This window comes from Somniosus microcephalus, chromosome 7 (genome assembly GCF_052327205.1).
Source record: "Somniosus microcephalus isolate GS21.2 chromosome 7, FLI_Smic_1.0, whole genome shotgun sequence".
Classification (NCBI taxonomy): Eukaryota; Metazoa; Chordata; class Chondrichthyes; order Squaliformes; family Somniosidae; genus Somniosus; species Somniosus microcephalus.
Window position 1 is genome coordinate 90965572 of NC_140993.1, and position 13415 is coordinate 90978986.

Below are 13415 nucleotides of genomic sequence, written 5' to 3' on the forward strand. Positions count from 1 at the left end.
TTTAGTGCCATTATTTTCTTCATTACTGTTATTTTACTTGCATTAATTTTATTGAGTCCCTGACTTAGTTTCCTTGGAATTTCTGGTATGCTTTCCTCTTCCTCTACTGTAAATACTGATGCAAAGTAATTATTCAACATATCTGCTATTTCCTTATTAACCCCTTTCAGTTTTTAAGGGGCCAACATTGCTACTGCCTCCCCTCTTTTTCATAATATAATTGTTAAAAGCCTTTTGTTTTGATTTTGATATCCCTTGCAAGTTTCTTTTCATATTCCCTTTTTGTAGCTCTTACTATCTGTTTTGTGGAGAGGGATTTAAATTCTTGAGGCATTGGAACCAGTTCTTGGGGAGGAGTGACCTGTACCAAGGGGACGGTCTACACCTGAACTGTGAGGGAGCCGATGTCCTCGGGGTAATATTTTCTAGGGCGGTTCGGGAGGATTTAAACTAATTTGGCAGGGGGATGGGATCCTAGGTAGTGGAAAAGAGGGAAGTCATATGAAGTCAGAAATAGATGGTAGAAAGGTGAGAAGCAATAAGCAAAGGAGAGAAACACAAAGGGCCAAACTAATTCATAATGAGAGTGTGAAAAAAGCAAGCCTGAAGGCTTTGTATCTTAATGCTAGAAGCATTAGGAACAAGGTGGATGAATTAGTTGTGGAAATAGAGGTAAACAAGTATGATTTGATTGGGATTACAGAAACGTGGCTGCAGGGTGGGCAAGGCTGGGAACTTAACATCCAGGGATATACAATATTTAGGAAGGATCGGCAAAAAGGTAGGGGAGGTGGGGTAGCATTGCTGGTAAAGGAGGGGATTAATGCAATGGAAAGGAAGGATATTAACTCGGATGAAACGGAATCTGTATGGGTAGAAATGAGAAATAGCAAGGGGAGGAAAACGTTAGTGGGTGTGATATATAGGCCTCCAAATAGTAATATGGAGGTGAGGGAAGGCATAAAAAGGGAAATTAGAGAAGCGTGCGATAAGAGCACAGCTGTCATCATGGGTGACTTTAATTTACATATTGATTGGACTACCCAAATTAGTAAAAATTCTGAGGAGGAGGAATTCCTGGAATGTTTTCGGGACGGTTATCTGGACCAATATGTCGAGGAGCCGACTCGAGATCAGGCCATTTTAGACTGGGTATTGTGCAATGAGAAGGGACTTATCAGCAATCTTCTTGTACGAGGCCCCTTGGGTCAGAGCGATCATAATATGATCGAGCTCTCAGTCGAGATGGAGAGTGAGGAAATTGAATCAGAGACTAAGGTCCAGAACTTAAATAAAGGGAATTACAAGGGTATGAGACGGGAATTGGGTAAGATTGATTGGGTGGTGTTTCTGGGGGGATTGACAGTGGATAGACAATGGCAAGCATTCAAAGATCGAATGGAAGAATTCCAGAACATGTTTATACCGGTTTGGCATAAAAATAAACCTAAAAAGGTGACTCAACCGTGGATAACGAGGGAAATTAGGGACAGCATAAAATCAAAAAAAAGGGCATATCAACTGGCAAAAAAAAGCACCAGACCGGAAGATTGGGGGCAGTACAGGATACAGCAAAAGAGGACAAAGGGATTAATCAGGAAGGGGAAAATAGAATACGAAAGTAAACTTGCAGCAAACATAAAGACAGACTGCAAAAGCTTTTATCGGTATATCAGGAGGAAAAGACTGGTAAAATCCCAAGTCGGTCCCTTGCAGTCCGATTCGGGAGAATATATAATGGAGAATAAGGAAATGGCAGACCAATTAAACTCATACTTTGGTTCTGTATTCACAAAGGAGGACACAAATAACCTCCCAGGAATATCGGCAAACATAGGGACTAATGAGAGGGAGGAGCTGACAGAAATTAGTATCTCTAGGGATATGGTGTTGGGTAAGTTGAGGGGACTGAAGGCCGACAAATCCCCGGGGCCTGATAAACTACATCCTAGGGTACTTAAGGAGGTGGCCCTGGAGATAGCAGATGCTCTAAGGATCATCTTCCGGAACTCCATTGACTCGGGAACAGTACCCGTGGATTGGAGGGTAGCTAATGTTACCCCAATATTTAAAAAGGGGGGTAGAGAGAAAGCAGGGAATTATAGACCAGTAAGCCTTACATCGGTTGTGGGCAAAATGCTAGAGTCCATTATTAAGGATAAAATAGCGGAGCACTTGACAAATGGGGAAAGGATCGGACAGAGTCAACATGGATTTACAAAGGGTAAATCGTGTTTGACTAATCTGCTGGAATTTTTTGAGGAAGTAACTGGTAAAATAGATGGGGGAGAGCCAGTGGATGTGGTGTACCTTGACTTCCAGAAAGCCTTCGATAAGGTTCCACACAAAAGATTATCATGCAAAATTAAGGCTCATGGAATTGGGGGCAAAGTATTAACGTGGATAGAGAACTGGCTGGCGGATAGAAAACAGAGAGTTGGAATAAACGGCTCGTTTTCGGAGTGGCAGGCAGTGACCAGCGGGGTGCCGCAAGGATCTGTCCTGGGACCCCAGCTGTTCACAATATATATAAATGATCTGGATCAGGGAATTGGATGCAATATTTCCAAATTCGCTGACGACACTAAACTAGGAGGGGTGGGCTCTGATGAGGATGTCAGGAGGCTACAGTGCGATTTGGATACGTGGCAGATGCACTATAATGTGGATAAATGCGAGGTTATCCACTTTGGGGGTAAAAACAGGAGGGTAGATTATTATCTAAATGGCAATAGATTGGGAGATGGGGAAGTGCAGAGGGACCTGGGTGTTCTTGTGCACCAGTCACTGAAGGAGAGCATGCAGGTGCAACAGGCGATTAAGAAGGCAAATGGTATGTTGGCCTTCATATCAAGGGGGTTCGAGTATAGGAATAGGGATACCTTACTACAGCTGTACAAGGTGCTGGTGAGACCGCATCTGGAGTATTGTGTACAGTTTTGGTCGCCCCATCTGCGGAAGGATGTTCTTGCCATGGAAAGAGTGCAACGGCGATTCACCAGGCTGATACCTGGAATGGCGGGAATGACCTACGAAGAGAGATTAAATAGTTTGGGCTTGTACTCACTGGAGTTTAGAAGATTGAGAGGGGATCTCATCGAAACATATAAAATTATGGCAGGCCTGGACAGGCTGAATTCAGAGAGAATGTTTCCAATGGCCGGGGAGCACAGAACCAGGGGCCACAGTCTAAAAATAGTGGGCAAATCATTTAAAACAGAGATGAGGAAAAATTTCTTCACTCAAAGAGTGGTGAGCCTGTGGAATTCCCTGCCACAGAGGGCTGTGAAGGCTAATTCAATAAATATTTTCAAGAGAGAATTGGATATATTTCTGAAGGCTAAGGGGATTAAGGGTTACGGAGAACTGAACTGGTAAGATCAGCTATGATCTCAGACGAAGATCAGCCATGATCTCATTGAATGGCGGAGCAGGCTCGAAGGGCCGAATGGCCTACTCCTGTTCCTATCTCTATGTTTCTATGTGTTCTTTGTATCTTTCCGATTCGCCAGGATCTGTAGTATTTTTTGCATTTTTGTACACTTTTTCTTTGTTATACGCTGTCCCTCACCCATTTAGTCGTCCATGGCTGTTTCTTTTGGCAAGTACAGCTCGTGCCCCTCGGGTATAAACTGGTTCTGTATCACATTTAATTATTTTTTTGACATTGCGTCGTTTTACCCATGAACAGATTTCCTCGGTTTACTGTAGAGTCTCTGTGTTGCACTGTATTTACCAAGATTTCTATGTAAACAGGAAAAGCTGACCCTCTGAATTTCAGAATCCAGCATCACAGTTGCTAAATAAGGAAGTAGATGCAACTATGTTCAATGAAAAAATTGAAGCAAGCCCCATCTTTTCTTTCTCGATACCTCAGCGCCCAGAAATTTGTGATGTTGACAATCTTGAGGTTGTAGCTTGCTTGTAGAGGGAAAACACTAGTGCCAGCAGTAGGGAGGGTTAAACCCTGCCACTAATTGTATTAGGACCTGGAAAATGGTGCCGGGAGTTAAGCCTAGCAATCAATAGTATGGTGAGGAATGTGCAAAAATGGCAGCATCTACATCCATATAATCTTCTACATGGATAAAAATGATAACTAAGTATCTATGCATCCACCTAAACAAGCAGAACATTTCAATGTACTTTCAGAACAGAATGGCTGCTTCAAACAGGCCTGGCCACAGGCTTTCCTAACTTGCCCAGCTCATCCAAACTATGTAAATTTTACCATGTGACCTCATTAACATAACCCTCACAAGGAGACTGATGCTGGCTCAGAGAACAGCCTGTCACTTTTTTTCTGCCATAAATTGTGGCACACAGCAACCTGCGCACACTTGTGCCTGAATTCCTGACCTGTGCTCGCCCATGGTGAGGCCCCATGCTGCCAATGGAGCTTTTGCAAGTTCAGGGCTTGTAATTTTTTTTTCTTTTGCCATTGCTCAACCACAGAAATTAAGTTGGTATTTTCAAAAGGAAATACTTGTTTTGTTACAAAATGGATGTACTTTTGGAACGTTTGTTTCTGAAGGTTTATGATGTTCCTTGCTGTCAAACATTGCACAGGATGGGAAGTGGAGTACATTTCCACAAGCTCACAAAATTAAAATTGGTCAATTTTCAGATAGAACAAAAAACAAAGGCAGACTTTGGAGCAGTCTTAAAATGGCTAATATTGACTCTCAATAAAATGTTCAGAATCTTAAAGTAAAAACAAAAGCTCCAGAGTCGGGTAAAGAGTGGCTTTAAGGTTCAGCTACTGATAAAAGTATGTGGATTTGGTACACTTCAGACTTAAAGCACAACTTGTTTTACTCATTTATGCAGAAAATAACTAGCCAGGGGGTAGTTCTAGATCCAGCCTCCAACATGGTTGATTCTCTGAGGGGTCAGATAGTAAAGTACACTATACAAGGATAGTGCAGATGTACCACAATCTGCTCTCCCAGTATTCTGTTATCGATAGTACCGAGTGCACCACAGGTTTTAGTCTTCTGCCCTAATTCCTCCTTATGTGGCTCTGTGTCAGATAACACTCCTGTGAAGTACCTTGGGATGTTTTACTACGTTAAAGGTGCTATATAAATACAAACATTAAAAAAAGAAATAGGAGCAGGAGTAAGCCATTTGGCTCCTCGAGCCTGCTCCGCCATTCAAGAAGATCATGGCTGATCTTCTGCCTCAACTCCACTTTCCTGCACTATCCCCATAGCCCTTGATTCCCTTAATATCAAAAAAATCAATCGACCGGTCTTTAATATACTCAACGACTGAGCCTTCACTACCCTCTGAAGAAATCTCTCATCTCAGTCCTAAGTGGCCGACCCCTTATTCTGAGACTGTGACCCCTGGTTCTAGACTCCCCAACCAGGGGAAACATCCTCCCTGCATCTACCCTGTCAAGCCCTGAAAGAATGTTGTATGTTTCAATGAGATCACCTCATTCTTCCAATCTCTAGCGAATATAGGCCTAGTCTACTCAATCTCTCCTCATAGAACAATCCCCCCACCCCAGGAATCTGGAGAACCTTCGTTGTACCCCCTCTATGGCAAGTATATCCTTCCTTAGGTAAGAAGACCAGAACTGTACACAATACTCCAGGTGTGGTCTCACCAGGGCCCTATATAATTGTAGTAAGACGTCTTTACTCTTATACTCAAATCCTCTTGTACTAAAGGCCAACATACCATTTGCTTTCCTATTTGCTTGCTGTACTTGCATGTTAACTTTGTGATTCGTGTACAAGGTCACCCAGGTCCCTGTGAACACCAACATTTCCTAATCTCTCACCATTTAAAAAATACTCTGCTTTTCTATTTTTCCTACCAAAGTGGATAACTTTACATTTCTCCAAATTATATTCCATTTGCCATATTCTTGCCCACTCACATAGCTTGTCTATATCCCTTTGAAGCCTCTTTGCATCCTCCTCACAACTTACAGCTTTGTATCATCAGCAAACTTGGATATATTACATTTGGTCCCCTCATCCAAATCATTGATACAGATCATGAACAGCGGAGGCCCAAGCACTGATCCTTGTGGTACCCCAATAGTTACAGCCTGCCAACCCAAAAATGACCCGTTTATTCCTACTCTCTGTTTTCTGTCCATTAACCAATCCTCAATCCATGCTTGTATATTACCCCCAATCCCATGAGCCCTAATTTTGTGTAATAACCTCGTGTGGCACCTTATTGAATGCCTTCTGAAAATCCAAATACACCACATCCACTGGTTCCCCCTTATCTATTCTGCTAGTTACAAACTAAAAAAATGAATAATTTGTCAAACACAATTTCCATTTCATAAATCCGTGTTGACTCTGCCCAATCCTATTATTATTTTCTAAGTGCCCTGTTACCACATCCTTAATAATATTCAGCATTTTCCCTACTACTGATGTCAGGCTAGCTGGTCTGTAGTTCCCCATTTTCTCTCCCTCCTTTTTTAAATAGTGGGGTTACATTTGCTACCTTCCAATCCCCAGGAACCGTTGTGGAATTTTGGGAAATGACAACCAATGCATCCACTATCTCTATAGCCACCTCTTTCAAAACCCTAGGATGTAGGCCATCAGGTCCAGGGGATTTATCGGCTTTCAGTCCCATTAATTTCTCCAGTACTATTTTTTTACTAATACTAATTTCTTTCAGTTCCTCATTCTCGCTAGACCCTTGCTTCTCCACTATTTCCGGGAAGTTTATTGCGTCTTCTTCCGTGAAGACAGACACAAAGTATTTGTTTAATTTCTCAGCCATCTCCTATTCCCCATTATAATTTCTCCTGTCTCAGCCTGTAAGGGACCCATATTTACTTTCGCAAATCTTTTTACATATCGATAGAAGCTTTTAGTCTGTTTTTATGTCTCTCGCTGGTTTATTCTCATTCTATTTTCCCTTTATCAATTTCTTGGTCCTCCTTTGCTGAATTCTAAAATCCTCAGACTTGCTATTCTTTTTGGCTACATTATAAGCCTCTTCCTTTGATCTAATACTATCTTTAACTTCTCTTGTTAGCCACGGTTGGACCACTTTTCCTGTGGGGTTTTTGTGCCTTAAAGGAATGTATTCTTTAAATGCTAGCCATTGCTTCTCTACCGTCATACCTTTTAATGTAGTTTCCCAATCTACCTTAGCCAACTTGCCCCTCATACCTATGTACAGGAAACTTTGTGTTATCCGGAGGCTAACTGTCCAGAATGCTCGAGCCACCGGCAAAAATCAGGAGCTGTTTTCGTTGCTTTTTTTCTCAACAGTCAAGCTCTGCAAGGTCTGCTGAAGCTGTTGCTAAGCTACAGAGACGCTTGGACTGTTTAGAAGCTGTAAGCAACAGGGTTTGTTGACAGATACGGAGCTCAAAAGCTTCCGTATCTTTCAACGTTAGCGCTGGTGTGTCCGGCAATTTTGAGGGAACGGCAACAGCTCGGTCCTGGCGGTGCCGGATAGCACAAAGTTTCCTGTAGTTTGCTTTGTTTAGATTTAAGACCCTAGTTTTGGATTTAACTAAATCACTTTCAAACTCAACATAAAATTCTATCATATTATGGTCACTCTTCCCTAAAGGCCCCTTTACTACAAGGTTATTAATTAACCCTTGTTGCACAATATTGGATCTAAAATAGCCTGTTCCCCAGTTGGTTCCTCAACATACTGATCTGGAAAACTATTTTGCATACATTCCATTAATTCATCCTCCACACTATTACTGCAAGTCTGCGCAAGAAGGTACTTTGATAACTACTGACCTCTGGTACATTATCCATGAAGTGTAACTAGCTGAGTTTCTGTCTCCCATGGAGGGAGAAGAAAAACAATTGCCATTCTTAGCAGCAGCATCTCCACCATAGGATAAAGAATCATAGCAACAACTTGTATTTATATAGCACCTTTAATGTAGTAAAACATCCCAAGATGCTTCACAGGAGTGTTATCAAACACAAATTTGACACTGAGTAACATTAGGAGAAATTAGGGCAGAAGACCAAAATGTTGGTCAGAGGTAGGTTTTAAGGAACATCTGAAAGGAGGAGAGACAGAGGTTTAGGGAGGGAATTCCAGAGCGTAGGGCCTTGGCAGCAGAAGGCACGGTCGCCAGTGGCGGAAAAATTAAGATCAGGATGCTCAAGTGGCCAGAACTGGAGGAGATTAGAGATAGGGAGGGGTGAGGCCATGGAGGGATGAGAATTTTAAAATTGAGGCATTGCTTAACTGGGAGACAATGTAGATCAGCAAGCACAGGAGTGATGGGCAACGTCCCCTTTAATTTTTTTGGGGGGGGTGCGTGGCCCAAAATATCGTGCATGCGTGGTTTTTCCCCCATTTAAAAGCCAGTGAGCTGGCTGACCGGGAGCTCTGGAGCACTGCACGGCTGCACAACTTAAAGGGAACATTGATGATGGGTGAACAGGACTTGATGCGAGTTAGGACACGGGCAGCAAAGTTTTGGATGACCTCAAGTTTACGGAGGGTAGAAAATGGGAGGCCAGTGAGGAGTGCATTGGAATAGTCACGTCTAGAGGTAACAAAGGCTTGGATGAGGGCTTCAGCAGCAGATGAGCTGAGGCAATGTTACGGAGGTGGAAATAGGCGGTCTTAGTGATGGCGCGAATGTGTGGTTGGAAGCTCATTTCGGGGTCAAATATGACACCAAGGTTGCGAACAGTCTGGTTCAGCCTCAAGAGAGTTGCCGGGGAGAGGGATGGAGTCAGTGGCTATGGAACGGAGTTTGTGGCGGAGACCGAAGACAATGGCTTTGGTCTTCCCAATATTTAGTTGGGAGGAAATTTCTGCTGATCCAGTTAAGTGCAGTCCTACCTAGGTGGAGTGGTGTGGTCAACCATGTCAAAGGCTGCAGACAGGTCAAGGACGAGGAGGGATAGTTTACCATTATCAGTCACATAGGATGTCATTTGGTGTTAGAAAACCCTCATTTGTAGCCAGATTTTAAACCATGTGAAGGATGACAACAGCCTGTAATGCATCTTTAATCCATCCAAATAATTTTACTAGCAGGTGGGATATATTATGTAAACTGCCCCACATGCTGGCATAAGATGGTGGTTTCTGGGTAATATGTTTTATCTGGGACAAGATCCAACCTGTAGTTCTAGCATTTGGTTTTAATCTGGTACTCTGTACTCACCTCGCTTTTTCCTGCGACAGCAGCGCTTGATTACAACCCCTATGTTTTAGAACCCTGAAGTGAATGATTAGAACAGTGCTCTACCCATACTTTGTATTCTAGCTGTTTATCTTACATATATACTTCAAAATAAAGTTCTTGCATCTTGGTGCTATGAAATCTGTCCTGTTCCAGGCAGATTTTACAGCACTAGTTTAAAATGCCCTGTTTCATAATTACTTTCTGGCTGCTGGATCTTCCCTGATGTCTGAAGAACTGTACAGGCCAGAAGACGACGTTTTCTGCTTCTCTGTGGCTAGAAAATATGGCGGCCTCCAGAGGTAGCAATGAAAGCCTCCTCTTGTGTCCGAGGCAGGTGTATACATTGGAAGTGGTGAATGTTTCACAGAACCAGCAGCTTGCTGATTTCCTGAGTGCATCTCTTTATGGTAAAGTAGAATAATTAATCCAATTTTGTGAAGTTCTTCCTGGTGTGCTCTACTGAAACCATTAGGAAGCTTATCTTTAATTTATATCAGATGTCCTAACACCCTTTTAAAGTGGTGCATAACCATAAGACAGTTTTTTGTAGCAGTTGTTGAAAATCAATCTTATCTTTTTCTCCTATTTGTAGGTTCAAAAAGAAGCTACTGAATTACTGAAGTTGATTAGTGGACGGGGTTGAGCACTGGTTCAAACCGATCTAGTGCATTAAAACAGCTGTTTGCCAATGAATTTTGTGTTTTAATTTTGAAAAATAAGTTAATTGATTTCTCAGATCATCAATCAATTAGAAGGATTTTTATTAAATGTTGATACATGGTGAAATTGTACAGGCCTGACACAGCATTAACAAATAAACAAATGTGTTTATTTTCATGTATTTTGTGTGCTATTGCATATTTGTAAAACACAAGTTGTGCAGTAGATAACTCAACTAGCAAAAAATGGCAGTGAATTAGAATTGCAGAGCTATTCAGCTCTAGCTCGTTGCCTCAATTGAAAAATGTTGCTAGGCCCAATACAATTGGAAACCTGACACTGCCAAAAAAAAAATCACATCACCTATTGACTTGTGTGCAGAGATGCACTCAGGTTTCCAAAAAGAACAATTCTGCTAAAGATATATCCCAATACATCACAAAATGAATCACCAGCAAACCCATTGACTGTTTGTCAATCCATTTGATCTTTATCAGTGGTTTTTAATTCTTCAGTACATTGTGTGGTCTGGAACCACTCTTGCGCAACAGCTTGACAGAAAGGCTTTCATATAGGGAAAAAAAACCTTACAATAAAGAGATAAATATACATCAAAAAGAAAAATCAGGAACAGAGATGGCTATGTCTGCTTATTAAGTGATTTTTCTATCTGTAATTACCAGCCAAGTTTAAAGGGGGAATTTATCTTAAGCACCTGACAGAAGATAAGTTTCAGTGGTAATCCTGATCTACCACATTGGGTAACGATACCAACTGACCATTTCTGCATACAATTTTCTGTGGCTACAATTTAAAAAAAAATTGCAATGGGAAAAACTGACCAAACTCAACATTTACAAAACTTTTACAAATTAAAAACTTTAATGGAATTTACAATGTTTAAATTTAAAGCATTACAAATGTTACATTTCAAATGTCCATATCTCCCCATTCACTGCAAGGAAGCACGGTGTGTTAGAAGTTGCAGTTCCATATAATTCACAATTATTTTTAAATAGATTTTTGTTACATGTAATTAAGTAAATGCCTTCAATACTGGTGAAACTATTTTAAAATCAATTTTTTATTACATGTTTTTGAAACTTCTGCAGTTAAGAAAAAATAAATCACTTGATATTTCTAGGAAGAGGAAGGCCTATATTAGAAATTATATTTCAAAGCCAGAAAAAGAAATCAAACCTATGCATAGAATGTAATTTACACAAAAGCCATCAAGAAAAACAGCATGTATAACATTGCAATGGGAAACTAATTACATAACATTCCTTACAATGTGCAAAACTTATATATTTGATTTATATTTTTTTAAATTCCTGATTGATAAATGTAACTCTTCTAAAAGGCTGAACATAAAAGCAGCACAGAGGTAATATTTTGCATAATTACACTGTGAAAATTGTCCACATTAGCTTCTTGTATATAAAATTATTATTATGGGGTACTTTCAATTTGCTATACATGAGACATACATAAACAGCAATAACCCAAGGAAGTAAAATAAAACCTCATGTCAGCATTTACACATTCTATGATCTCAACAAGCCAGCAGCATTAATTCTAGATATTTGACAGTGTTTGGCATAAGCCTTAAATACTTCAGTGACAGCCATGCAAGAAATAACTGTGGTAGATTTGTTACATCAGTGGAAACTGATCCACAGGGCATGTGTTTTCTTCTGGAAGATGCAAGTTACACTAAGGGGGCCTAACAGCACACCTACCAGATCTCCAAATAAGCTCTATAAAACTAGAGCCATTCATATTCCAGCTGTTTTTTTTTAAAAAAAAGCATTCTATGTTTCAGAAAGCAGCCAAACTGTTTTCTCCCAAGACACTCATTTTAAGGGAAAACGCAGGTATGTAAAATACTATGTATGGTTCAAGACATAATTTGCATAATGATTCTGGAAGAAAAGCAGGTCAGTTATATAGAATTCCAGAAGTAAATTACTTCTCTAGGCAAATAGCTTATATACAACGGTAGACATCTATGAAATTGTAGATGGCTGGACATGAAACAAGAGTACATTGACATCATCTGGTAGTATCAAGAATACGTGCTGCATCTATTCCTGCCCGAATCCTTCTGTTTCTTCGATTGCAAAAAGCAGTTTCTCTTTCAATTGTTCATAGCTTTTGTAAGGTGGCAAGTCCAAGCGATTAAAACTGTTGAACACAATGAATATTTGGCTCAATTTAAACACTGTCGTGCAGATGTTCTGAATAAATTTCAAATCAGTCAAACTACAGGTTTACCACAGAACCTGCTACAAAATTCCTATTCTTTCTGTCAGTACTGGATGGCCCAGTATGGTTCTCTGTATCTCACTGACCTCAGTTTATATTTCGCTTTCAACTGATACAATGAAAAACTTCTTTCTCCTGGCTAAAGCAGTTCCCAATCAGAGAAGCTACAAAGATGTGAAAAATAGAAATCATGCCAGTGGAGGGAGACTTAGCTCTCCTGAGGTTGGGGCTAAAGCATAGAGTTAGTGCAGAACAGAAAGAGGTTTACCTTTGCTGTGCTATATCTGACCTGAGTGTGTTTGACACAGAACAATAGCAAAATATAAACTGTATTCCACACCTTCCCTCCCCAGCACAGATATCACCCTCCTCAACAAGCAACATAAATCTGGTTTTATAACTTATTAATGATAGCTGTGGCAGTAAATGTTATCTTGTCCAAGTGTGACTAGGCTATTGGCACTATGGGCAAGATAATTAATTCTCTAATTATTCCTTTCTGGTTTTGACACAAATATTGAACTGGTTGCATGATTATATCAATCTTGAGTTCTGGCATTTGAATGCTGAAACACTGTCTTTGGGAGCTAGTTTTTACAATGTGGGTCTCATCTCCAAAATGAACAGTGGGACCTGGGAGGCAGGTTAAAAGAAATATACTGAATAGTTAGAATATGCCATAAGCTGGAAGTTAGGTAAAAGTAAAGCTAAATTAATTAGAATGGGGCAGAAAGGTGTTAAAAATGTTTTAAATGAAAGCTACCTCTGACATTTGAATATATTTAATACTATAACAACTTGTATTTATGGAGCACCTTTAATGTAGAAAATGTCCCATGGCACTTTAGAGGGGGAGTAAAAATATAGTTAAAAGAACGAAGGCAAGCCACGGTGTTAGGGGTGGTGAAAGATGTTTTGAGAAGGTTTTTAAAAGGTGGAGAGAGAAATGGAGAGGGAGGAAACTCCACAGCGAGAAACTGAGACAGCTGAAGGCTCTGTCGCCAATTGTGGAGTGACAGAAGGGGGAATGCCAGAGTACTCTGGAGGGGCAAGGTCATGGAAGGATTTAAAGAAAAATACTTTAAATTCAATCCTTAGGGGACAGGGAGCCAATGTAGATCAGTGAGGATGGTAGTGATGGACTTGGTGTGGAATGGGAGTGATGGAAGGCGTACTTTCAGAAGGCGTTTGATAAAGTAGGCTTGTTAGCAAAATTGAAGCCCATGGGACAAAATAGACAGTAGTAGCTTGGATACGAAACTGAGTAAGGGATAGAAAACAGAGTGTTGTGGTGAATGGCTGTTTTTCAGACTGGAGG

General features: G+C 40.6%; 2 protein-coding genes across 8 annotated transcripts in view; one reads left to right on the plus strand and one right to left on the minus strand.

Annotated features, from left to right (window-relative positions):
* The window catches only part of rmdn1 (regulator of microtubule dynamics 1), a 64623-nt gene extending 54613 nt beyond the window's left edge, over positions 1 to 10010 (plus strand). For all 3 annotated transcript variants that reach the window (XM_085992741.1, XM_085992740.1, XM_085992743.1), the window contains one exon: positions 9762 to 10010. Coding sequence is in view for 2 of the 3 variants with exons in the window: in XM_085992740.1 (XP_085848866.1) it covers positions 9762 to 9812 (51 nt within the window). In the remaining variant the exon portion in view is untranslated. The remainder of the gene's footprint in view (positions 1 to 9761) is intronic.
* Positions 10011 to 10292: 282 nt separating this feature from the next.
* The window catches only part of wwp1 (WW domain containing E3 ubiquitin protein ligase 1), a 204733-nt gene continuing 201610 nt past the window's right edge, over positions 10293 to 13415 (minus strand). For all 5 annotated transcript variants that reach the window (XM_085992735.1, XM_085992736.1, XM_085992737.1 and 2 more), the window contains one exon: positions 10293 to 12016. In XM_085992735.1, the coding sequence (XP_085848861.1) occupies positions 11917 to 12016 (100 nt within the window). In that variant the 3' untranslated portion in view covers positions 10293 to 11916. The remainder of the gene's footprint in view (positions 12017 to 13415) is intronic.